This window comes from Onychomys torridus, chromosome 6, assembly GCF_903995425.1.
Source record: "Onychomys torridus chromosome 6, mOncTor1.1, whole genome shotgun sequence".
Lineage (NCBI taxonomy): Eukaryota > Metazoa > Chordata > Mammalia > Rodentia > Cricetidae > Onychomys > Onychomys torridus.
In genome coordinates, this window is record NC_050448.1 from 7271681 (window position 1) to 7297093 (window position 25413).

A 25413-nucleotide genomic window follows, 5' to 3' on the forward strand; every position below is an offset into this window, starting at 1 on the left:
GTTAGTATCCCTGTGGGTGTCAGTCTGGTGTGACAGTTAACAGCATCCCTCTTTCTTCCCCACAATCTTCAGAGTAACCTGATCCATTCCCTGGGGCTGAGCCACCACCTGATCGCGCTCAATTTCATCATCGTTTCTTTTGGGAAGAAAAGCGCAAGGTCTTCCCCGAAAGTGAAGGTGACCGACACCGACTTTGATGGGGTGGAAGTCAGAGTGTTTGAAGGCTCTCCAAAACCTGACCAGGAACTGCGACGAAGCATGGTCTATATCCATGGAGGAGGCTGGGCCTTGGCAAGTGCAAGTAAGTCCCTGTCACCTTCAGGCGGGTCAGTGTGCTTGGCCCCAGGAGCAGTGTGATTACTGTTTAAGAATGGGACCCGTTCTCCTGGACCATCCTGGTCTCTCCTGTCCTTCTGGCCATGCCAGCAGTGCCTCTCTTCATTTATATGGTTATGGTGTAGAAAGGTTTTGCTTACTGGTCCCTCCCTTTCTCCTTCCTGTCTTTGCTCCTGTCTTTTTTCTTCCTGTCTCCCTCCTCCTCTTCTTCCCGCCCTTCCTGTTTGCAGTAGATTGAAAGGAGTACATCCTGGTGTGAGAAGATGGCTCCACCACTGAGCTGCAGCCCAGGCCCTGGATTTACTTTTTAGTGCTGGCAGGTTGCTTTGTGAATATTTTCTGAGCTAGCACCGTAGCTCAGGTGCAGAGTGTTGCCTAGCATGCGCACACTCCTGGTTTGAGTCCCCAAAGCGTTTGGTTTGGTCCTCAGCACCACATAAACCTGGTGTGCTGTCACACAATTGTAATCTCAGTACTAAGGGGTTAGAGGCAGGAGAATCTGGTTCTTCAAAGTCTTCCTCCGTTGTATAGTAAGTTTGAGGTCAGCCTAGGCTAGAGACCCTGTCTCTAAAAATAAATAAAAATCCTGTGACATAGACATACTGTGATCCATTGATACTAGCTTTCTGTATCAAAATAAGGTAAACTTTCATTGGGCCAGAATATGAGGTAATTATCTGTAACTCTTATCAATTTTATTTTGAAGGCTTTTTTTTTTTTTTTATGAAATAGAGTGGATGTTGCTCAATACACATTAATTCATCAGCATCAGCTTATGAAACCAAAGATTAAAATATCAAAAGTATGCAACCATTAAAAGAAAACAGCATTGCCAAGTGCAGGGGTATTTCCTGTGGAGATGGACATCTCTCCTGAACAGAGCAAGCTGGAAGAAGGCTGCCTAACACAGCCTGTCTTAGAAGATCAGGGCTTCTGCCTCTGGTGACCTCCTTCCTCATCCTCAGGCCAGAAAAAGCAGTGATAGGCTGGTGAGGTGGCCCAGCAGACACAAATGCTGGCCACCAAGCCTGGTGACTGAGTTCCATCCATGGGACCCACATGGTGAAGAGAGAGAACTGACTCCCAGAGGTTGTCCTCTATCCTCTACATGTGCATCATAGCACATGTGCACCCCACACATAGACACACACAAATGAAAGTGTAATTTTAACAAAATAGGAGGAAAAGCAATTCAAACTTGTTCTCTTCCTTTATTATATTATTATATAATTTTTATTGCAGAAAATATGAGAATGTACAACTTTCTTTCACAACTCCATCATTTATTATGTTCCCCACTGGTTCCCAATTCCAGCACATGCTCACTGAGTACCTGAGTTTGTCCAGTACTGTGACTTTTAGTGCAGATGCTCACAGCTGTGCGGCCCTGGACCATGGGTCACTGTATCAGTTCCTTTTTCATTGCTATGACAAAACACCAGACAAGAAGCAACTTAAGGAAAGAAGGAAGGGCTTGTTACAGCTCATGTTCTGAGGGCACAGTCCATGGAGGTAGGAAGGCCATGGGCAGGAATGTGAGGTGGACTGTTCCATTGCATCAAGTTAGTTGTTTCTTTCAGTCCAGGAGTGGGGCCCATGGAATAATGCCACCACAGACTGGATGGGGCTTCCTTCCCCAGTTAAAAAGTCTAGAAATTTGTCGCAGACATGCTCAGAGGTAATTCTACGTCCTCTCATGTTGACAGCCATTGTTAACAGTCACTCTTGTGTGCTAGAGACCGAGATCCAAAAATGAGTAAAATAGGGTGCCTGCCTTGGAAAGATGGAGTCTGTAGCAATGGGCACTGGTCAGGTGACGTCATGTCCGAGACAGGAGGTGTGGATGGCAGAAGCGTGTGGTCGTGAGAGTCCATCTGGCCATTGCTCCTTGATTTTGGCTGGTGTACCAAAGGGAGAGCTGGGGGCTGGTGAGTGTGCAGGTGGGCATGCACTACTCAGCCTTCTGCTTCTCAGGAAGGAAGTCCATGAGGAAGGGAGTGTTAGGCACTCTGCTGAGACAGTAAGCCTTTTTGTTTTTTACTTGTTTTTTTTTTTTGAGATGGGGTCTCATGTACTCTAGGCTAGCCGAGAATGACCTTAAACCTCCGCCTCTCCTACCTTCACCTTTAAGTGCAGGGAGTACAGGTGTGTGCATCCTCCCCCAGGTATGTGTGTGTGTGGGGGGGATGGGGGGTGTGGCAGGGTCAAACCAAGGCTTCATGTATGCTAGGGAAGTGCTCTACTAACTGAGCTACATCCGGTCTGATGGAATTCTGAAAGAAAAACAAAAGGAATCCATTCTTACCCGTTCAAATTTCTTTTGCTCCTGAGGACATTTGAGTCCCTGTTCTAGGAAATGCTAAAACCACCTAAAATCCCACTTCTTTGTGTTGGCTCAAAGAGACTACCTTATTCTTCACATTGCTGATTTCCCTGAATCACAGCAAATGAGGATGTTAAAAGTGCAAAATCTTGTAATTCAAAGAAGGGAACTGCTAATTTGCTGTGATTGCTGGGGAAGAGTGTATTTGAAGAGCTTTGAAATCAGAATTCATGTGGTGTATTTCATATAGCCTGTTTCAAAATTAATGCTTAATAAGCTAAAAACATATTTGAAACTAACCTTATACTGATTTCCTGTTATAGTAATTACATTTTATCAGAAAATATATTTAATTTTTGCATTTGAATGTTTCTATTTGCTTACCTTCATTCTTTCCCTCACTGTCTAGTCCTTCGGCCCTCCTCCCTTCCGCCCTCCTCCCTCCCTCCTCCTTCCCTCCTCCTCCCTCCCTCCTCCTTCCCTCCTCTTCCCTCCCTCCTCCTTCCCTCCTCCTCCCTCCCTCTTCCTTTCCCTCCTCCCTCCCTCCTCCTTCCCTCCTCCTCCCTCCCTCTTCCTTTCCCTCCTCCCTCCCTCCTCCTTCCCTCCTCCTCCCTCCCTCTTCCTTTCCCTCCTTCTTCCCTCCTCCTTCCCTCCTCCTCCCTCCCTCCTCCTTCCCTCCTTCCTCCCTCCCTTTTCCTTTCCCTCCTTCCTCCCTCCTCCTTCCCTCCTTCCTCCCTCCCTCTTCCTTTCCCTCCTTCTGCCCTCCCCCCTCCCTTCCTTCCCCTGCTCCCTTCTTCCCTTTTGGTCTTTTGACATAGTCTCATGTATCCCTGGGTAATCTCCACACTAGCCTTGAACTCCTGACCCTCTTGCCTCTACCTCTCAGATACCTGGCTCATGTGCATTTTTCAGTGTTTGCCGCTATTTTTATCTTAGTCTAAAAACAGTCTGTACTCAGAAATATGTAAGTGTGGACAACCTGGAATGGCTGCTTTTGGAGTGATTTTTCTTTTCTCTTAGAAATCAGCTATTATGACCAGCTGTGCACAGCAATGGCCGAGCAGCTGAATGCTGTCATCGTTTCCATCGAGTGAGTAGTCACAGTTCTTATTAAGATTTCTGTTTTTTATTTACATGTATTTGTCTGTGTCTATGTGTGGGTATGTGCACTTGAGTGCTGGTGCCCGCAGAAGCCAGAAGAGTGTGTCAGATCCCCTGGAGCTGGAGCTGCAGTGTTTGTGAACTGCCCAGTTTGTGTGCTGGGCACAAACTCTGGGCCTTTGTAGGAGCATCAAGCACTCTTAACTGTTGAGACATTTCTCCGCTCTCCAATAGTCATATTTTTTATTCAGAAGAAATTCTAAGTAACTGTCCAGTAACTTGGTGATTAAAAGACAGTGTCACATGTTGGGGTCACAGATGTGTGTCACTTTGTCTGTCTTATTAATACTTTTTGAACTGGGTTTAATAACACATTGAGTTACTCTATTTTAACTATTTATGCATTTGCTTTGTGTCTATGCTGGGGTTGGGGGGCTCCACCCAGTACCTCCTATATGCTTCGTAGGTCCCTTCCTACTGAGCTGTGTTCCCAGGCATCTTTTTATGTAGTTTTACAAACTTTTGGAAAGGCGGTTAGCTAGAACTAGCAACGTGTAAGTTTGATAGTAACTTTTGTTTTGTGGTTTTCCGAGACAGGGTTTCTCTGTAGCTTTGGAGGCTGTTCTGGAACTCACTTTGTAGACCAGGCTGGCCTCGAACTCACAGAGATCCACCTGCCTCTGCCTTCTGAGTGCTGGGATTACAGGCGTGCACCACCACCACCCGGCAATAGTAACTTTTAAAAACTAAAAACAGTTGGGACTTTAAAGAGAATCTTGTTTACAACCAGCACTGTTTTCTTTGAGTAAGTTTCTGTGCCCCTTGAAGCTAGCTAGCACTGTGCTCCACAAATCTTAGTCATGTAGACCTGGTGGTAGAATCATCTCTGTCTGCTGGCTCTTTTATAAGCTGAGCAACTATAAAGTACCTGAATAGTTTGACAGCTGTTGCCATGGTCACGACACGTCGCATCTCTTCTCACGCCAGCATTTTCTCAATGTGCTCAGTCCCTCGTCCCCTCACGGAATCTTCCTTAGGGTACCCCTTCCTTGACAGCCACTTTCCTATGCTTTATCATGTCTCTGAAGCCATCGTCCGGGTTTGACCTATTACTTGTTTGCAATAGGAATTAATGCATGATGCTCATTGCTGAATCAGTTGTGCTTAAAAACATCCCATCATAAACAGGGAATTCAGTTACTGGCTGTATGATAGGTGCATGAAAAGTCTAAATTTCTCATATAAATCACCCAGGGAAATATGGCATGGTGGCTTATTATGTAATCCTAGCATTTGGCTACAGACAGGAGAGTTGCTATGAGTTCAAGGCCAGTCTAGGCTATGTAATCATTTCTAGACCAATCTGGGCTGTACGGTAAGGCCCTTTGTCTTAAAAAAAAAAAAAAAATGAGGTTGTGAAGCAGGCTCAGTAAATAAAGTATTTTCTGTGCAAGCCTGAGGACCTGTTTCATATCCCCAGCATCCACAACAACAACAGCAAAACAAAACAAAAAACCCAGGGGTGGTAGTGTTTGCTAAAATTCCAGCACTGAGGAGGAGACAGGAGGTTCACTAGTAAGACAGTCTAGCTGGATTGCTGAGCTTTGGGTTCACTGAGAGACCTTGTCTTTAAAAAATAGACAACAATAGAGAAAACAGCCAGTGTTAACTCTGGCCTCCTCACACCATCCACATTCACAGGAACACACACACACACACACACACACACACACACACACACACACACACACACACACGGTATGTATTTTACTATTTCCTTCACAGAGGGGGAAAACTGAATCATCTCCTGAGGTCAGGTGGCTAAGTAGACACATAGGCAATATGGGGTGCTGACTCTGGAAGCTGGTAGGCAAGGACTGGAGCAGCCTGGAAATGGAACCACCTTGTGTGATATAAGCACCAAAGGTTGGGATTCCTACAAATACGTTGCCTGTACTGGTCAGCAGGGGCAGGGGATCTGCCTGATGGCTGACTTACATGAAAGCCTTTAGTTTTAAAAAGTGAGTAAAGCCAGGACCTACTTCTTATTGCCTTCTGTGGCACTTTGCAGTTCTCACATATCAATTGTACATTATGTATCTGGTAAATGAAAAAGTGTCTTATATCTAATTTACATGGTTGTATTCTTATTTAAATAACCCAGGATCATCTGATTTTACATTTATAAAGTTGGATATTTCCAACACACTGCCTTTTAACCTCTGTTTTGTTTAGTCAAACATAATACGAAGACCGTAAGATACAAGGGACAAGAGAGATTCATACCTTTCTTTCAAAGAAGCAGTATGAGATAATTTGGTTAGTTGGTGTTCTCTCCAGGAACAGGTTGCTCAAATGGATATGTACGTATGTGTGTGTGTGTGTGTGTGTGTGTGTGTGTGTGTGTGTGTGTGTAAATGTATATGTAAAGAGGATTTGGTAGAGTGGCTTATAGGCTGATTTGGGTAGGCCAATAGTGGCTCTCTCAAACAAAGTTAGCCACCACAATAATAAAGCATAGTGTGATGGCTATTCTTGGTTGTCAATCCACATAGGATGTTGGATAAATTAAATTCTACAAGGGATTTAGCATACCATTCTTTTTTGATGTGGAAAACTTTGAAGTTTTTGCTTTTAATTAAATAATTAAATTTTTGTACATTTATGCACCATTTTACAAAGCTGCCTTAAACCACATCGCATTCTACCTGATGTCAGGTGAGGAACTCAAAGCCTTGCAGAGCTGTAGGTTCCTGTTGTAAATGTGGTCACACAGGATGCTGGCGGTCACCAGGGTATAAGCCCTGAAGACATCAGGCCCTGGTTTTTACTGTCATGAAGTTTTGGGCCCCAGACTTCCAAAGGCACAGTGCTTTAATGGGCTGATGCACGGTGCCCATGTGCTTAAGTAGCTTTAGATATACATGACCTGAAAACCACATGGTAACCTCTGTGGTACTATGTACCCCAATAAACTTGCTCAGAGGACAGAGCCAGCCACTAGATTAGACACAGAGGTCAGGTAGTGGTGGTATACACTTTAGACCCAGGACTTGAGGTCTCACATCTTTGCTTGGGAAGCACACATGCCTTTAATCCCAGGAAGTAATATGGCAGGGCAGAGAAAGGTGTGAAGAAACAGGAATTCACTCTCTTTAGGCTGAGGATTTCATACAGGTAAGAACTAGTGGCTGGCTGTTCTATTTCTCTGATCTTTCAGCTTTCACCCTGATATCTGGCTCTGGGATTTTTATTAAAAGATCATCTAAGATTCAGACAACAACCTCAGTTTGCCTTAAGTTTGCCTTTCTTTGTTCTCTTCCTCGTGGAAGCGATGGAGGGATAGAATGCTCGAATGTGTGAGGCCCCCAATCCCACCCCCTCCACACACACACAAAACAAAACAGCAACACAGATGGGAAGCTCAGCTCCACACATGCCCACTCAGCCGCGTCTGCCCCGGCCAGCTTAGCATCACAAACTTGAATTCTACAGAGAGAAGACCCCATGGCTGCTTCTAGAAAAGAGCTTGATTGATTTTCTTTGCTGGAGCTAAGTAACAAATCACTCTTTTCAAACATTAGTATGTTGTCTCTGATCACTTCTTAAATCAAAACCCAAAGGGGAAAGAATGCCCAGACCTTTGTCTTACACATTTGATCCTTTAGAATTTTAGGTGGGGGGAGTGGTTCAGAGAAATAGCTCATTTGGTCAAGTGATTACTTTGCAAGAATGGAAGCCTAAGTTCCATTCCCATAACACACTTAAACATGAAAAAAGCCAAATGTGTTGTTGTTGGTGCAAATTTCTAATTCCCATACAAGGGATGTGGAGAAAATAGATTCCCCCTGTTCACTAGCCTTGGCTACTGGGTGGGTACCAGGCCAATGAGAAGCTGTCTCAAAAGCAAAGTGGGTGGCATCTTGAGGAATGCCAGCCAAGACTGACCCTAGCCTCTACATACATATGCACACACATACTTGCCCAGGACACATACATGTACACACACACACACACAGAGCTCTGTGTTGCACGCATAGTCAACCTATGCCTGGCCCCATTGCTTCACACTGAGCCTGTGGCTCCCTCTTGAGCCTCTGGAACCACACCAAGAGAGGCAGCTAGAATCACATGGTTTCCTGGATTACCTGGGCCCCTTCAGTACTGAATGGCTGATACTCAGTGGCTGAGTATCTTGGTTAAAGGTAGGGGTGAGGTTCTCCCCACCCCACGCCCAGCAGGGGAAGGCAGTTGAGAGAAGCGCCTGGAACTGGAGTCTCTCAGCCTTGACAGATACGTCTCATGAAGACATTTCCTTCTCCCAGACTTGGGGACCAAACTTAGGACCTGATGCATTCTAGGCAAGTGTTCTACCACTGAGCCCCTTGTGAGCCCTGTGACGTTGTAAGCTGGGACCAGCACTTTGGGGAGGTTCACGTTGTTTGAAGAGGTCACTTCTGGCCCTGGCATTTGATCTCTAAGATTTTGGTGGAGTCTCCAATATCTACCTAATCTTTTGAACCCCCAACCCTGTGTGTATTTGTGTGTTTGTGGGTGCACACGCATATAGAAGTCAAAGGATGACCTTAGTGCCCTTCCTTGGGAGCTGTCCTCTTTCTCCCAAGACCAGGTCTGTCACTGGCCTAGAACTCACCAAGTAGGCTACCCTGACTGGCTGGCCAGGAAGCCCAAGGAATCTACCAGTTTCTGCCCTTCCTACACCTGGATTAGAAGCACACCACCATGCCTGGCTTGTTATGTGGGTTCTGAGGATCCAAATCAGGCGTCCTTGTGCATTCACAGCAAGTACTTTTGCCACTGAGCTCTCTGCCTTCCCTCACCTTTGTGAGACAGGATCTCATCGTGTAGCCAAGGTTGGCCTGTAGCTCAACATCTAAACGAAGCTGGCCTCATCCCCACCACAGTCTTCTTGTCTCAGCCACTAAAGTGTTGGGGTCACAGATATGAGCCCCCATACCTGCTTTATTGAATGATATTCTTATCCAGTCAGTGAAGCCTTTGCTTTAACTCTACCTACACCCCAACCCCTTTGCTAAAGGATTGGTGGTCAGGTCAAGAGGCAAATGCTGAAAGCAGAAACAGCAATTTTCTGTCTCTGACATTCATACATGAACCATATTTTAAGAAGGAAAGAGTAAACAGCTGCTGATCCTCAGTTTTCCTGCTGGCTGACTTTTCCTCCTCTCTCTCTCTCTCTCTCTCTCTCTCTCTCTCTCTCTCTCTCTCTCTAAAGCAGGCTTTCATGTAGCCAAAGCTGGCTTTGAACTTGCCATGCACTTAAGGATGATCTTGTACTTTGATGCCCCTGCCCTGACTTTTTGAGTCTCTGGGTTTATAGGCATGTTCCACCATGCCTGGGTTTATGTGGTGCTGGGGATGGAACCCCAGGCTTCCTGTATAGTAGGCAAACACTATCAGCCGAGCTCCATCCCAGACCCCACTGTACGTTCCTTTAATAAAAAAGAACTTTGTTAAAGGAATACATAGATTGTTCCTCTGGGGTTATCTCTATCCAATGGAGGGCATGAACTGGATGTAATTATTTAATTTATTTTGGATTCCCCCTACTGAAGATACAGGTTCTCCAGACTTTGAGGGTGATAAGTCTTTTAAGGTTCCCAAGATGAAGTTATTGAATTTTTCTGGGGAGAGGGGAAAGTAGGGGGCAGATAGCTAGAAAGGCTGAGAACCCTCTCTCTGTTGACTGAGTCAACAGGAAGATGATTTCATTCTCGACTATCATACAACCTTTCACCTACCTGGAACAACCTGAGGCAAACATTGTGTTCCTACAGACAGCAGGCCGCAAGGCTTCCAGCTTAGGCTGTTTCTGAGGACAGTGCTTGTTGTTCAGGCCTCGTTGGCCACTAGTGATAGTCCAGGCTCTCAGTCTTCTGGCATTGCCTCCTCTGCCTGGTGTCTGCAATAATATTAAAGTGAGTGTTGGGTCTGGAGGTGGAGTGCTGGCAGCCCATACACTTCTAGTTTCCAAGTTAGCACCACTTAGACCATGTCTATAATTCTGGCACTCAGGCAAGAGGAGCGGACAGTCCAGGTCATCCTCAGCTGCGTAGGTTGAAGCCAGTCTGGGCTACATGAAGACATTGCCTCAGCAAAACAAACAAAGCATGAGCTCACAGGGCCAGTGCTCAGTAGAACTCTTTGACATATCATTCTGAACCCGTCTCTTCTTGAGAAATTTGAGGTGTCTGAGTTATAGTTTGTTGTCAGACCTTGGCTCCAAGAAAGGAGAGGGACTCAGAGATTATTGAAAGAAATGGTATTTAAAATGAAAGGCAGGGGACTTTTGATGGGAGAATCATGGAGAAGGCTCCTGGGGATGGAGAGGGGACCAGGGACCTGCTGTGGAAACAGGAAGCGGCCTGAGAAGCGGGGGAACATGTGATGGGGTTCTGGTGTTTCTGGCCTGGTGCAACACTGGGATTTCTTGGGGATTTTTCCTCTAAGATAGATGCAGGGTTTCTGCCCACAGCAGTGGGATTGGAATATGGGGGCAGGGCTCACACCTCAGTGTTTTTGAAAAACAGAATTAGGTGAAGTGCAGGCAGAATTTAGAAGGAAAGTGTGTGTGTGTGATGTGTATATTACCACGTTTGGGCTTTTGTTTGTGTTTCGAGACACTGTCCTCATATATAGCTCTGGCTGGCCTGTGCTCTTTATGGAGCTCTGCTGCTTTGGTATTCCTCCCGAGTCTCCTTGGTACTAGAATTACATATGTGTGCAGATAACCACAGAGCTGGAGTTACATGTGTGCAGATAACCACAGAGCTGGAGTTACATGTGTGCAAATAACCACAGAGCTGGAGTTACATGTGTGCAGAGTACCACAGAGCTGGAGTTACATGTGTGCAGATAACCACAGAGCTGGAGTTACATGTGTGCAGATAACCACAGAGCTGGAGTTACATGTGTGCAGATAACCACAGAGCTGGAGTTACATGTGTGCAGATAACCACAGAGCTGGAGTTACATGTGTGCAGAGTACCACATCTGGTGAGGAAGATAATAGGTTTTTTTTTTTCAAGGCAGGGTTTCTCTGTGTAGCTTTGTGCCTTTCCTGGAACTCACTCTGTAGACCAGGCTGGCCTCGAACTCACAGAGATCCGCCTGCCTCTGCCTCCTGAGTGCTGGGATTAAAGGCGTACACCACCACCACCCGGCTGATAATAGGTTTTATGGGGTAAAGATTTTTGTTTGTTTATGACATGCAGCTCATGTTGGTAGCTAAGGTTGATCTTGAAGTTCTGATCTTCTTGCCTCTATAGCCTGATTGCTAAGATCACAGATGTGTGCCCCTCTCCTGACAAGGAAAAGAATATTGTTAATGGGTAGTAATTTTGTACTGGAAATTTTGCTAACCCACCAAAATCATGACAAATGTTCTGAGATACCAAAAACTTAGTTTGAGGCTTTATTGCTCAACTGGGGTAATATGAAGCTTCAGTGTTGTGATGTAGGAAGACTTCAGATGTATTTTAAAATGGGGGATTATTACTCAGTAATACGCACACACAGGCATGCATGCCCATAATCTCAGTAGAATCAGGAGTTCCTAGTCATTCTTAGCAAATTTGATACCAGTTTGTCTGGGTTTTGTGAAACCTTGTCTCCAAAAGGGGGAGGGTTCAGAGAGGGAGGAGAGAGCCTAGCCAATAACATACGTAAATATGTAAACAAATGTAGAGTGCGGGTAGAAGAAATATGTAGAGAGAGTAAGAAAGGCTAACTGTAAGGGATGAAGAAGCGGGTGATGGGCAGAAGGCATAAGGAGGGTATAAAGGCTAATTATTTTTCTAGTTGTAACTGTCATGGATTTTTTTTTTCATTTTTGTGGTAGGTAAGTGCATAAAAATATATACTTAATACTGAAAGTGTAAATTAAATGTGAATTCAGAAAGGCTAGATGTCTGGACTTCTGGTCTGGTTAATTTCAGTGTGATGGTGTGTGTATTGACTGTGTTAATTCCAGGCCTTTTATCTATACTTTTCTAGTACTTTCCAGGGACATAACTGGGAGCTTGAGCTGCAGACAGCAGGTACCTTCTCAACCTACGTCCTTCCTTCCCTCTTTTGCTAGGCAAAGCACTATGCCACTGACCTGTATAGCCAGGCTTTTATTCTATTTTATATCTTGAGATAGGATCTTCTGCAATCACCCAAGTTATCTTTGAACTCACTCTTGGGACTCACTCCATCCCCAAGTAGGTGGTATTATTAGCCTGTGCCACTAGGCCAGGCTGTCTCCTTTCTTTAGATAAACTACCCATGAGTTTCCTCCTGCTTCTGTAAGTTTTCCATGTCTATAATGTATACCCAACTTCCTTGGATTTCTCAGGTAAATTTTAGCTACTTCAAACTGACCAAAGTAACACTGCTTTCAGTATATTCAGTCTCTGGTCTATAAATGTAGTATCTTTTCTTACAGAGTAAAACTAATGGATGCTTTCAGCCTGAGCAACGATGCCCAGGCACTTGGGGGGCAGAGATACATAGGCAGTGATCTCAGTGAGTTCCAGGCCACCCAGAGCTACAAGTGTGCCCTTGTCTTTAAGAAAAAGGTTGCACAGAGGTCAAATGAGAGGCTAGAGTACGGACTTGTGTGGGGACAGGGGACTGGTGATTTAGTCTCACACATGCTGGGTGACTGCGCTTCCACTGAAAGGGGGTTTTAATAAGTTGCCCAGCCTGGTCTTGGTCACGTTATAGCCCAGTCTTGATCTTTCAGTCTTCCTCCCCTGGCCTCTGGTAGTAGGATCACAGGCCAGTGCCACCGGGCTGTACTAGACTATGGATCTTCAATGGTACCATAGTTGTTAGCGTGATGGTCTGTTTGTTTTCAGGAGTGCTTGCCCTGTTAGCTCAGCAAGTTATTGACTCACAGGATTAATCAGTAGGCACCAGCTTTCCCAGCTTGTATTTCCTGCTATCCACAGACTCTAAGACTTCTGTGAAATAATGCTGAAAACTCAGCTTAATGCATGTGCATGTCTGGTGTGTACCGACCTCCTGTGCAACCAGCAACACTGTTTATCATGACATAATGACTGCAGGCTGGTTGTATGTCCACCCGACACACAAAGTACAGTCATCTGAAAGGAGGGAACCTTAATTGAGAAAATGCTCCTTAAGACCCAGCTAGAAGGCATTTTCTTAATTAGTGATTGATGGGGGAGGGCCTCCAGGTTCCTGCCCTGATTAAGTAAACCCTTTCCTCCCCAACTTGCTTGTTGATCATGGTGTTTCGTCACAGCAACAGATAGAAACCCTAACTAAGTTGGCGAATGGGAAAAAAAAAAAAAAACCACATTATTTTTATGTCTTGACTCCTGAAGTGCATCTCTTTTTTGTTTTTTGTTTTTCAAATCAGAAATTACATGGAAGAGCAGGGATAAATACAACCTTGAGAGATGTCGCCACCTAGTGGAATAAGTGGTGTAACCCCTCTCATGTCGGTGGAGGAGCAGTGCATGTTAGTAGGGCTGTATTCCCAGGCCTTGTTTCTATTTTTATTTCAGTTCTTTCTGAGTCTCGCAGGCTGGACTTGAACTCACCATGGGATTCTGCTTCAGCCTCCTCAGTGGTTGAGATTACAATGTGCCCAGCCCAAGGCACTGCTTGAGGGGCCCCCGGAAGCAAGTGGAATTATAGTCAAATGTCCCAGTTAAGGCTCAGAGGATAAGGAGAGTCAGCACAGGAGGTGCTGGGGACCGAGAGGTGTGAAGACTGAACTTAGATCCACGCAATATTGATGTTGCGCATGGCCCTTGTCAAGATCAGGGTTCTGACATGATTTACAGAATAAGATGACAAAGAACTCTGCCCTTGCATAGTGTGCCCTAGGAGGAGCCTCAGAAATGTCCAGAGGGTCTGGATGATGCTCTGTGCTAATGAAGCTTTCCTTTTCCAGTTAAAATGACATTTTACCAGTGTTCCAGCAAGTGCATGTGTTCCTTGGGTTTAATGGCAGGCTGGCATGGACCTCTTCAGTAAAGACAGATGTATTTATTTATTGTGTTTATCAAAAGAATTGTGGTAAACGTGAGACTAGTGATTGGTTAATGCTGTTTAGTTAGCTTTTAACCTGGAGCTGCCATGAGTGGTACATAGACCTTCATAAATAACCCCCCAAATTCATTATGGAGGCACCCTGTCTTAATAAGGAGCAACTGACATTACATTAGGTGGTAAGTTTGATGTCCAAAAGGTGTTTTTGTTTTGTATTGCTTGTTTTTGAGATAGTGTCTTATTGTGTAACTCAGGCTGACCTCAACCTGTAGGGGCCACGGAGGTCCTTGTGTTCATAGATAGGCACTAGGGGAACCAAGAATGTTAAACACACAGGGTTATCTCTTCAAAGAAAGAGATATATAACCTGATTTCCTCCCAAAAGGCTGAGCATGTAGTTAATAGCCTGGTGACCTTCGTTCTATCTGTATGGCCAGCTCCTCTTCCAGGCCCATAATGTTGCCCGAAGTCAATCTATGGAACCCATCTTCATGGAAGAGGTCACATGTGCGTTAAGTAGTTACACAGTTTCGATATAGTCATCCCTTAAGCTTTATTGTGCACATGGTATTGAGTTAATTATCACCAGGAAGCTTTTTTTCCAAATTGTGCTGTACTTAAATATGCCTAAAATAAGCTGCCCAGTGTCAGACTCTTGGAGTTTGAACCAGCAATAGCTACTGAGTCGTGTTGAATGGGCTTCCTTCTTGCCTCACACAGTTCGACACTGTTGACCTTTGTGGTCACAGAGACACCCCCCCCCCCCCCCCGCCCCGACCCCTCCAACACATACCAAACTCCCAATCAGCCAAACTCTTGCATCAGCCTCCCCTGGGATTATAGGTGTTCTCCGCCGTGCCTGGTGTCCTAGTGTGCTCATCTGCTGCTGTGATAAAACATGACCAAAAGCAACGTGGAGGCGAGTTACCTGGCTCACACCTGCTGGTTCCAGGCCACATTGACAGGAGTCAGGGTGATCTGGGGAGGAAATGAAGCAGAAGCCACAGACCATGCTGCTTATGGTCTCACTCCCTCTGGATAGTGCTCAGCCTGCTCTCCTAACAATGGCCCAGGGTGGCAACCCCCACAGTGTGCTGGACCCTCTCACATATGTCAACAAGCATGAATGTCCCCACAGATGTAGAGGTGCCCACAGGCCAGTCTGATGGAGGCAATCTCCAACTGAGACTCCTAACCAGGAGCAGCCAGCTTGAGCATATTTTAAGGACTCTTGTTAGTACCAGGCTGCTAACTCCACTTACTTTATGAGAAAATAAATGGTTTGTTTTTTTAATATTTATTTTACTTTTTTGTCTATTTCTGGTTTTTGAAAATTCCATTTTTCTCTGTAAATATTGAGTGGCCTTCAAAGTGTGGCTACATCCCAAAATGTACACTGCTTTTGTCTTTGCAGATACAGGCTTGTTCCACAGGTCTACTTTCCTGAGCAAATTTATGATGTCATCCGTGCCACAAGATACTTCCTGCAGCCAGAAGTCTTAGACAAGTACAAGGTCGACCCTGAGAGAGTCGGTGTTTCTGGAGACAGTGCTGGCGGGAACTTGGCGGCTGCCCTTGGACAGCAGGTAACAGCCCTGCCTCAGGGTGCTCGTGACCTCAGGGTCGAGGGAGGGGTGAGCATGCCCGTTGACTCTCACCCTTTTCACACGTGGTGCTGGGCTGCTTACCATGTGGCTAGCACCCTCATGTGACTGCCCTGGGAGATTTCTCACAGGGTTTTTTGAAGGGGCACTGAGGAGTGTCTCTGAATGGGCTCAGGAAGATACTGTTTGACTTGCAAAATGGGATATTTTGGCTTACATTTCAATTCCTATGGTTATTTTGGTAGAGTTTTAAGAGAAATTAAAATGCTAATGTTTTCCAAAGTTTTATCTATTATTATTGTTTGGTTTTTTTTTTTTTTTCTTTTTTGAGATAGAGTATGATATTAGTTATACTGTTAGTCTCAAATTTTCTATGTAATTTAGGATGTCCTCCTGCCTCTACCTCCCAAGTGTTGAGATTACAGGCCTGTACCACCACCCCAATTATATTACTTGTGTTTTTGAGACAATGTCTTACTGTGCAGCCAGGCTGGCCTAGAACTTCAGATCCTATTGCCTTAGCCATCTGGAGTGCTGGGGTAGTAGGTGTATACAACCATGCCGGGCTCTTAGGCCTCAAAAGCAGACTGAATTTGGGCTCCACCCTGGAGAGGTAGACATCCATGCCTAAGTCCCTTTGCTCTCTGAGCCCTGGAAATGTGAAGGTGACGTCATCTAACTGCAGGAGTGCTGCAGGGACTTGCTGAGATCCCATGCACACAGTTCTCACGTGCAGCTTACCAGGAGATGGAGTTCGGAAGCTAAGTGAGGGTTGCTCAGTTACTGTGAATCATTCCATCTCCTTTCGAGATGTGGCCTCCACATGCAGAGTTTTAAATGCTGGAATTACAGAATGGGGCCATATAGCCACCTGTGGGGAGTCGCTGGTGAGCTGAGGTTGCTGGGATGGGAAGTCCTATCCCTTCCACTTCAAGCTCACTCTGGCATGCGCTCATTGCTTGCCTATATGGCCTCACTGTCACAGCATGGAGACTAACAGCTCGTCACCCAGCACTTGTGACTCCTGGAGTCCCACCATCCCTGCCTTCACTCTCTGTCCTTCTCCTCTGAAAGAGGAAGATTTGTGATTTTTCCCCTAATCCATTTGTCCTCTTATAGGGAATAAGAAGTTAAGTAAGGCTCACAATCCCCTCATACATAATGCACAACAAGGCATCTAAGTACCAGAAGGTAGACACAAGCAGGGGTTTAGAGACCACGGGCCACATAAGGGTGAATGCATCCAAAACTATGAGTCACAAGCAGTATACCTTCCTTAGGAATTGTCCAGCAGTTTGGCAGGGCATGGTGATATGGAATGCATTATTTAATTCTAAAAAAACCCACTCATTTAGTTAAAACATTCTGTAAACTGCTTCCTACAAAAGGATCTATGCAAATGAAATATGTTTCTTCTATTCTAGTTTACATACGTGGCCAGCCTAAAAAATAAGCTCAAACTGCAGGCTTTAATCTACCCAGTCCTCCAGGCTTTGGATTTCAACACACCCTCTTACCAGCAGAACGTGAACACTCCAGTCCTGCCACGCCATGTCATGGTGAAGTACTGGGTGGACTACTTCAAAGGTGACTATGACTTTGTGCAGGCAATGATCGTGAACAACCACACTTCACTTGATGTGGAAAGGGCCGCAGTTCTCAGGGCCCGTCTCAACTGGACATCCCTGTTGCCCTCATCCATCAGAAAGAGCTACAAGCCTGTTATGCAGACCACAGGTGACGCCAGGGTCATCCAGGAGATCCCTCAGCTGCTGGATGCTGCTGCTTCCCCGCTCATTGCGGAGCAGGACGTGCTTCAGGCCCTCCCCAAGACCTATATCCTCACCTGTGAGCATGACGTCCTGCGGGATGATGGCATCATGTATGCCAAGCGCTTGGAGAGTGCAGGTGTGAATGTGACCTTGGACCACTTTGAGGATGGCTTTCATGGTTGTATGATTTTCACAAGCTGGCCGACCAACTTCTCTGTGGGAATCCGGACTAGGAATAGTTACATCAAATGGCTGGATGAGAACCTGTGACCAAGTGGGCTCCTCACATGCATGAAGCTCTTGACCACCTCCGTTTGCTTTGGAAAGACCCGCACTTTTCAATCATCCAAGCCTTTCTCTTGTTTCTCATGAGTATTGGAATCTGTACCCTGCAGACCTTATAATCTGCATTTAAAAAGTGATTCTAACTGACTAGTTTAAAAACATCTGAACTTGGGCCATTTCCTCTGTTCTTTCTTGTAGCCCTTGTGATACGAATGGTCAGTTTGAGGAGCTAGAAGTAGCCCTAGGTCCGGCCTCTATTGTGTTCTTTCCACAAGAAGTTTTTCCAGCGGTGGGTGAGGTAGTAACTTCTGAGGAACTAAAAAAATGTGGGCTTTTCTTCAGTTCCCTCAGTTGACTTGGAATGCAGGCAGGGTCTAGGGGACACTCTGAGGCCAGCACTGGGGACTGCATGTCCTCTGCCTCCGACAATGGTTGTGTTTACTGTGGGAATTTTGACAGGATTTCTAGCAAAACAGATTTCTTCTCAAAAGCTTTTCTTCCCTAAGAGCATTAATTTTATGAACAAGATGCTGTAAATAAGGGTGGGCTAAAAGAAGACTTGAAAGTTACTTTCTACTCCTATTCTGAGAAAATGAGAGGCTGAATGTTCTAATATTTCCCTGGGAACATCTTTTGGAAACAAACTTATTTAAATGTAGAGTAAGTTTCCTACTATGAAATAAGTAAAGACAGAAAAATGAGACAGGCTATTGTTACTTAGGAGTAGTCCTGGCATAAGTTGCTAAGACTGATATGTATATATTTGGGATAGTGAGGAAATAAATTATGCTTAATAATACCTTAAAATTCTGAGAAGTATCTTTAGAAGGGCTAGTCCACTTTTAGAAGAAGGGCTAGTCCATTCTCAAAACTCAGCTTTTTCACTTGTGGCTAAAAATTAGACAATTTTGGTACAGTGTATTGTTTATTTTTTAAGTTATTTAATGTTAATATATATAGCTAAACAGGATTTTTCTGAAAGATGTCTACTATAAAAAATATAAGATAAAAGGTTATTTTTAAAAGAAAACTACCATAGAGTTATATCCATATGTAATTTTGTGAGGAGCTAGACAATAGTAGTAGTAAGGATCAAATACTTCGATATTTATGTGCATATGTAAATTAAAATAATTAGAAACTTTTTACCTAGTATAGACATCCAAGTAATGCTGGTTGACCATCCTAATCCAAAATCTGAACTATCTCAAAATCCAGAATTTTGAGTCTGGTCTGATGGCACAAATGGAAAATTCCAGACCATGGAAGTTTATTTTGTGTATAAAATGATTAAATCTATTGTGTGAAGTTATCCTCAGGCTATGTAGCTAAGGTATATAAAAAGCACAAATGAATGTCTCAATGAGATTTGGGTCCTATTCTCAAGATATTTTGTTAAATATGTGCAAATATCCCAAAGTCTAGAAAAATTACAATTCTGTCAACACTCTGGCCCCAAACTTTTTAGATGAGGGATACCCAATTTGTGGTTTAATTGCTTAGATAAGACAGACACACATGCTTCTCTCCACCCATGATGGTCAAGGGAACCCTCTTGGGAATCCCTCTCCTGAGTTTCTCCATTTAGGTCTAGAAGTTTTCACTGCCCAGCCTTACCTTCTAAACAGTCTTCACTGCCAGTGTACGCATCTTGGGCAGAGTAAGGGATCCCAGATTAGATCTAAGTTGAACACCCAACCCAACATCTCAAAATCCATGTTACTGTTAGGGAGTGTACAGAGAACACCCAACCAAGTCATGGTCCAGAGCATCATGAGAAGAGAACCTTTCCACTCCATGAAGAATGGATGTCTCCTCTTTCCAGCAACAAGGCCCCAAATGGAAACTTCCACACTGACTTCTCATTTATCATCAAAGCTACTGACATCTTTATAGTAAAACAAATGTAACAGTGTGCATGTGTGTTTGTGTGTTTCCTGTGTGTATGAAAATAATCTTATAGATGACCTTGCTGACTTGCTCCAGTTACCGTCACTGGTCTCTTTTGTCTAAAATCTGAGAGCAGAATTGCCTGATCTTTGAGATCACTTCTAACAGCAGTCTTTTCTATGGTAATTTTTGATAGGTCATATTCTGAATATGCCAACATACTCATCTCTAAACACTGATTTTACTTACAAAATAGATTTTTAAAAATTGGCCACATAGCATCAATACCTCCACAGGATTACCATGGTTTGTATTTAGGATATAAATTGATGCCCATCTTCAACTGAGGTTATGGGGGGAAATCACAGAGTGTTTTTGAAACCTGAGATTTTAGTTATTATTTGAGTGACAGTCATCTTTTCAAGGTGCTGGGCACGGAACCCAGAGCTTTACATGCTTGGCAAGTGATTGACCCTGAGCTACACCTGGAGGGAGTCACTACTGTTTTCTCTATGTTGTTTAAAGGTGTGAAATATATTTTGACTTTACCTGTAAGAAAGAGGAAAATGTGATATATTCAGAGTTTCTTAAAGTGGCATTTCCTACCCAAACTATGAGCCAAACCGTGCAGAAATCACACAGTACGTGTCACAGATGTCTGAAGGTCTCAAAGATGAGAAGAAAATGAAGGGACAAAGGGACCACTCCCTGCATCTGATGGGCAGGTTTTGTTCTTACAAGTATGTTGTGCTCCACAAGCTGATCAGTGTAAGATAGCTTGGTTTTGTCTTCCTGTTTTATGAGAAGGTTACCCTTTGGAATACTAAGATCTTTGAAATCAGAACATTAACAAATGAAGGAAATCTTGAGGTGCTGTAGAGTGTAATGAAGTACGATTTATCTTGGTGTTTTCATGTTCATTTGTGAGGACTGGAAGACTTGCATAATGATGGTGAATGGAATATTTTGTGCCCGACCTTTTAACTTTTGACTTTTTGCCAATTTCCCTCTGCAAAGGGGAAGGCAGATTTTATGAAAAGTTTTAGGAACAGATACATTTTATGGACTGAAAATCCATTATGGAACTGGGAAATTTTATTTATGTTTGGAATCTTGTTTGGAAATAAAACGGGTCCATCTGGAAGCATGACTCTGTCCCTTGCCCTGCCTATACTTCCTGGTTCTGACTGGAGTCACTGACCCCTCTCTTTGTATCCAGGTCCCTTCCAAATCTTCTATGCCTAGATTAACTCTAGCTGTCTTTGTGGCACAGGTGGTCTGTGACCTCCCTGATGATACTAATTTCCTGTCTGGATACACTGTATTTCCCCTGTCCATGTGAAACCTGCCGTGGACAGGCCCTTGTCTGTCCTCAGTGCTGATATTAGAAAAGATGAGTGTGGGTTTGAATCATCTCTGCCAGAGAAGTATCAGTAGTGAAAACAAGTTATCAAGCTGACTCTGTTATCCCATTTCAGACTTGAATATTATGCTTATTCATATCAGTATTGTCTTAATCATTGTTCCGGTGCTGTGAAGAGACACCATGTCCATGGCAACTGTTATAAGACCAAGTATTTAACTGGGGGCTTCTTGACAGTTTCAGAGCTTAGTGCATTATCATGCCAGGAAGGACCACATCCCACTTCCTACCCCCAAAGGGTTGTAGCCATATTATACTGTGAGAATGTATTCAGTCCAACTTCAAGAGGCCCCTAGTGTTTCAGTCTTAAGACTGTTTCAAAGCCCAAAGTCTTCTGAGCCTCAAGGCAATCTCTTAACTATAACCCCATGGAAAAGCAAAAGCAGAAAGCAAAGCACATGTTTCTGCCATACAGTGTCACAGAATAAACATTACCATTCCAAAGGGAGGAAGAAGAAATACTGAACCACAGCAAGACCCAAAACCAACTGGGCAAACTCCAAACTGCATCTCCGTGGCAAATGTCATGCACTCTTCAGATCTCCAACACCTTTCAGCTATGTTGACTGCAACACACTTCTCTCTCTTCACCTGGTTTCATACCCTGTTAGCAGCTTGCCTTCCCAGGTAACCTGGCATCCCAGCATCTCAGGGTCTCCAGGGCAATCCAGGCTTCACCATCATACCTTCATTCAATGGCCTCACTAGGCCCCATGCAGGGACACCCCTGACACATACCTGGCCTCAGCCACTTTCCTTAGTCATGGAGGAAAATTCCGTAACCCCTTCCTTGTATCCTTGACTCTAAAGTCAGAGCCACATGGTTGAAGCTGCCAAATATTGCTGCTTGCTGGGGCTGGGACTTGAACCCCCCATTCAGCTACCTTTGTACCAGCATTCTGTTGTCCATGTTTTTTTTTTCACTACTTAAGCTCTTCTTTAATCCCTCTCACAAGTTGGAGGCTCAGCTGGTGGGGTCTTTCTGAGGTCACCACTCCCTTCATTGCATTTAGCATCAGGTTTTCCTTTAAACTTCCTGTCTCTTTGTGCATTGCACTTCACAACGCTCCTCTCAAACTACATTTTCTCTCTTTGTCCAGCGTGCTCCTTTTCATTGTTGATCTGCATAGAGTGACCACTGATAACCACATGACATGGTCAATACTAGGGTGTCTTGAAATCTCCCTTGCCAATGCTGTTAATCCAAAACTCCCCAGTTTAGCCTCAGGCAGATTTTTTTTTTTTTGGACAAGGGCAGAAAGCCAATCACTAATATTCTTCCCTCTGAAACCTCTTGAGCTGGGCCAGCATAATCAGCATTTCTGTCAGCACCACTGTCTCCCATGCTCCTACCAGGAGGGTCCAACAAGCTCCACTGAAAGCGTTCAACTACTTCTCTAGTGCAAAGTCCCAAAGCCCTCCATATTCCTAGAACAGACAGCATGGTCAGCCCTGGCACGGCAATACCCCACTTCCGGTGCCGAGTTCTGTCGTACACACTGTTCCAGTGCTGTGAGGAGACACCGTAACCAAGGCAGCTCTTACAAGAGAAAGCATTCAATTGAGGCTTCCTTATAGTTTCAGAGGTTTGGTTCATAGTCATCATGGTGGGGACATGGCTGCATGCAGGCAGGTGCTGGAGCAGTGGCTGAGAGCTGTATTTTGATCCATAGCCAGAGAGACTCTGGGTTTGGCATGGGCTTTTGAAACCTCAAGAACCAACCCCCAGTGACACACATCCTCCAACAAGGTCATACCTATTCATCCTTCTAATCCTTTCAAATAGTGCCACTCCCTGGGGGCCATTCTTAAACAACAACAAATATACGAATTTAGAAAGCTTTTTCTTTCCTAGACTGAATTGTTTGTATTGGTATCAAATGGTCCAATACCACTTAATACTGCCTGTAGTATTAGCACTTACTGTGCAGGGGTAAGGCATGGGTTTGAGACTCTGGCACACATACAAAAAGGCCCATACAAGTATACAAATTAGGCTTTCTGGTGAACGAATGGCTATTTTTATCCTCTCCTATAAAAATCTCTGGTGTATGGTGTATTGTTGGAAAGACAACAGTGGGGTACTAGGGATGCTAGAGTGCCTGTCTGACATCACACAAAGCTCTGGACCACATAAACCCATAAACCTAGCATGGGATGATCAGAAATTCAAGGCCATCCTTGTCTATGTATGGGGAGTTTGAGGCCAGCCTGGGCCACAGTAGACCCCATCTCAAAAGAACCAAAACAACAACAACAACAACAACAACAACAACAACAACAACAAAATAAGATCCTCCGTAGTTTTAATCAATTTCCTTTGGGACTTTTAAATACAACCTTTTGAACTTTTATAAACAAGTGAGGTTTTTGATTTTGTTTTCAATTGCTGGGCCTCAACCCCAGGGCCTGTACATGTTTTGCAAATATCTACCACTGAACTGTCTCCCAACTTTCTGATTATTTTAATATTCTTTTCTTTCTTTCTTTCTTTTCTTTCTTTCTTCCTTCCTTCCTTCCTTCCTTCCTTCCTTCCTTCCTTCCTTCCTTCTTTCCTTTCTTTCCTTCTTTCTTTCTTTAGCTGAGGATCAAACCCAGGGCCTTGCGCTTGCTTACCACTGAGCTAAATCCCCAACCCTTAATATTATTTTTAATTTTTTTTTATTTATATTTTAAAATTTTATTCATTTTGTGTGTTTCTGGTCTCCATCATGCCAGGGTGTGTATGTGGAGGTCAGAGGATGATTCCTTTGGGAATCAGTTCCCTCCTTCCACAATGTGGACCCCAAAACTTGGGTTGTTGGGTATGGTGACAGAAACCCTTACTTGCTGAGCCATCTTGCTGGCCCCCAATACTGTTTTCATTCTCTGTTTATGACTCTCCACCTTAGCAGTACTGTATGTTTTCTGACGAAGCCACTGTTTAGTCATCTAGGATATTGCTTTTAGAATCAGGTTTCCCAGTTCCAAAGATTGAAAATGTTATTTTCAGTAAATATCCACGGCACATTCACATACCCACAAAACACATAATTTTGTCTCATTGGACAGTAAGAGGGTTGGTGACATCAGCTGCCTATTTGGGTGTTTTTTGTGGCTGGCTCACTGTGAACACTTCAGATGAAGCTTTTCCTCCTCTGAGAAGCCCCTTCTCAGCCAGACTGTGCAGCCCAGTCCCCTCTCACCCTACCCTCAGCTCGGGCCTTCTTGTTTCAGAGTGGTGTTCCTATTGTCTTCTCTCACACTTCTGTCTGAAGTCAACTGTTCATTCACATGCTCATTTTCTGTTTTCCCTTCCGGGTTCTGTGTGAGCAGGGACCTCTTCTGTCATTTCTATGTCATCAGTGCTTAGAGCACAGAGCAGCTCTCTGTTCTTTGAGACAGGGTCTCACGAGTCCAGGCTGGCCTCAGTCTTGCTTTGTACCCACAGATGATCTTGAATTTCTTCGTTCTCCTCCTCTTCCTAAGGGCTGGGATCACAGCTGAGTGTCCTTACACCCAGCTTAACAACAGACTCTCAAAAACAAAGGTTTGTCATAAGTAAATTCTCCCAAGAAAAATTCATCTTGCAAGCATTGTATTATTATTCTCCGTGTTTCTCCTAGAAGTAATAAGTTAGTGTCGAATGCCATTAAGGTGAAGTGACATCAGAGAAGAAGGTTGTCCTTGACCACAACACAAGTGCAAAGCCGGCTTGGGCCCCAGGAGGTCCTGTGTCAGAAAAAGGAAGAAAAGGAAGAGATTTATCCACTAAACAAAAGTATTTTATAGAAAATACAAATGCTGACTTTTGTGTATTTAAAACAAATCAGGCTTTCCCCTTCACAGTGTTGGGGTCAGCCTCAGGGCCTCATGCATCCCAGGCAAGTGTCAGTCTCTGAGCTACATCCCTGTCCCTCAGAACGTTAATCTTGTGGTCTGTGAATGAGCTGACCAAGTTCCCTGAAAAGATTCCTGAGCAGGAGGGATGTAAGCTCAGGTTTTGTGGTAGCTGCTCCAGCACAGGAAGTTCAGACTGATGCGCCCCTTCTCTGCAGGGCCAGTCCGTGTCTCCTCAGCGCTGTGCTGTTCGGTTTCATGCCCCTTTCCCTTGTTTCATTTACACAGCTGTTTCGACTATGACCACTTACCCAAATCAGAATGTTTCATAGTTTCTATAAAAAAATTGTTTATGATGGGCTTGATGGCACACACACTTTTAACCCCAGCACTCAGGAGGTAGAGGCAAATGTGTCTTTGTGAATTCAAGGCCAAACCTGATCTACACAGCAAGTTCCAGACCAACCAGGACTACATAGTGAGATGAGACCCTGTCTCAAAACAAAATGTGGGTCCTCGGTATTGAACTGAGGTCGGCAAGTTTGGTATCGAGTGCATTTACCCAAAGGGCCATCTTGCTGCTCCTTCCCATTTAAAAATTAATTCCTTAAAAATTTGAAAAGGTAAGCAAGGTGGTGGTGGAACACACCTTTAATCTCAGCACTCAGGAGGCAGAGGCAGGCAGATGAGTTCAAGGCTAGCCTGGTCTTCAGAATGAGTTCAAGGACAGCCAAAGGCTACACAAAGAAACCTGTTGTTGTTTTTGCTCTTTTGAGGGGTCCACCACCCAGCTCCCAAATAAACACACTGTTG

General features: G+C 44.4%; 1 protein-coding gene across 1 annotated transcript in view; it reads left to right on the forward strand.

The window, feature by feature from the left end:
* The window catches only part of Nceh1 (neutral cholesterol ester hydrolase 1), a 65607-nt gene extending 45099 nt beyond the window's left edge, over positions 1-20508 (forward strand). The window contains exons 2-5 of the mRNA XM_036190874.1: positions 73-301; positions 3680-3749; positions 15222-15393; positions 16836-20508. Of these exons, the coding sequence (XP_036046767.1) occupies positions 73-301; positions 3680-3749; positions 15222-15393; positions 16836-17453 (1089 nt within the window). The 3' untranslated portion in view covers positions 17454-20508. The remainder of the gene's footprint in view (positions 1-72; positions 302-3679; positions 3750-15221; positions 15394-16835) is intronic.
* Positions 20509-25413: the final 4905 nt, after the last annotated feature.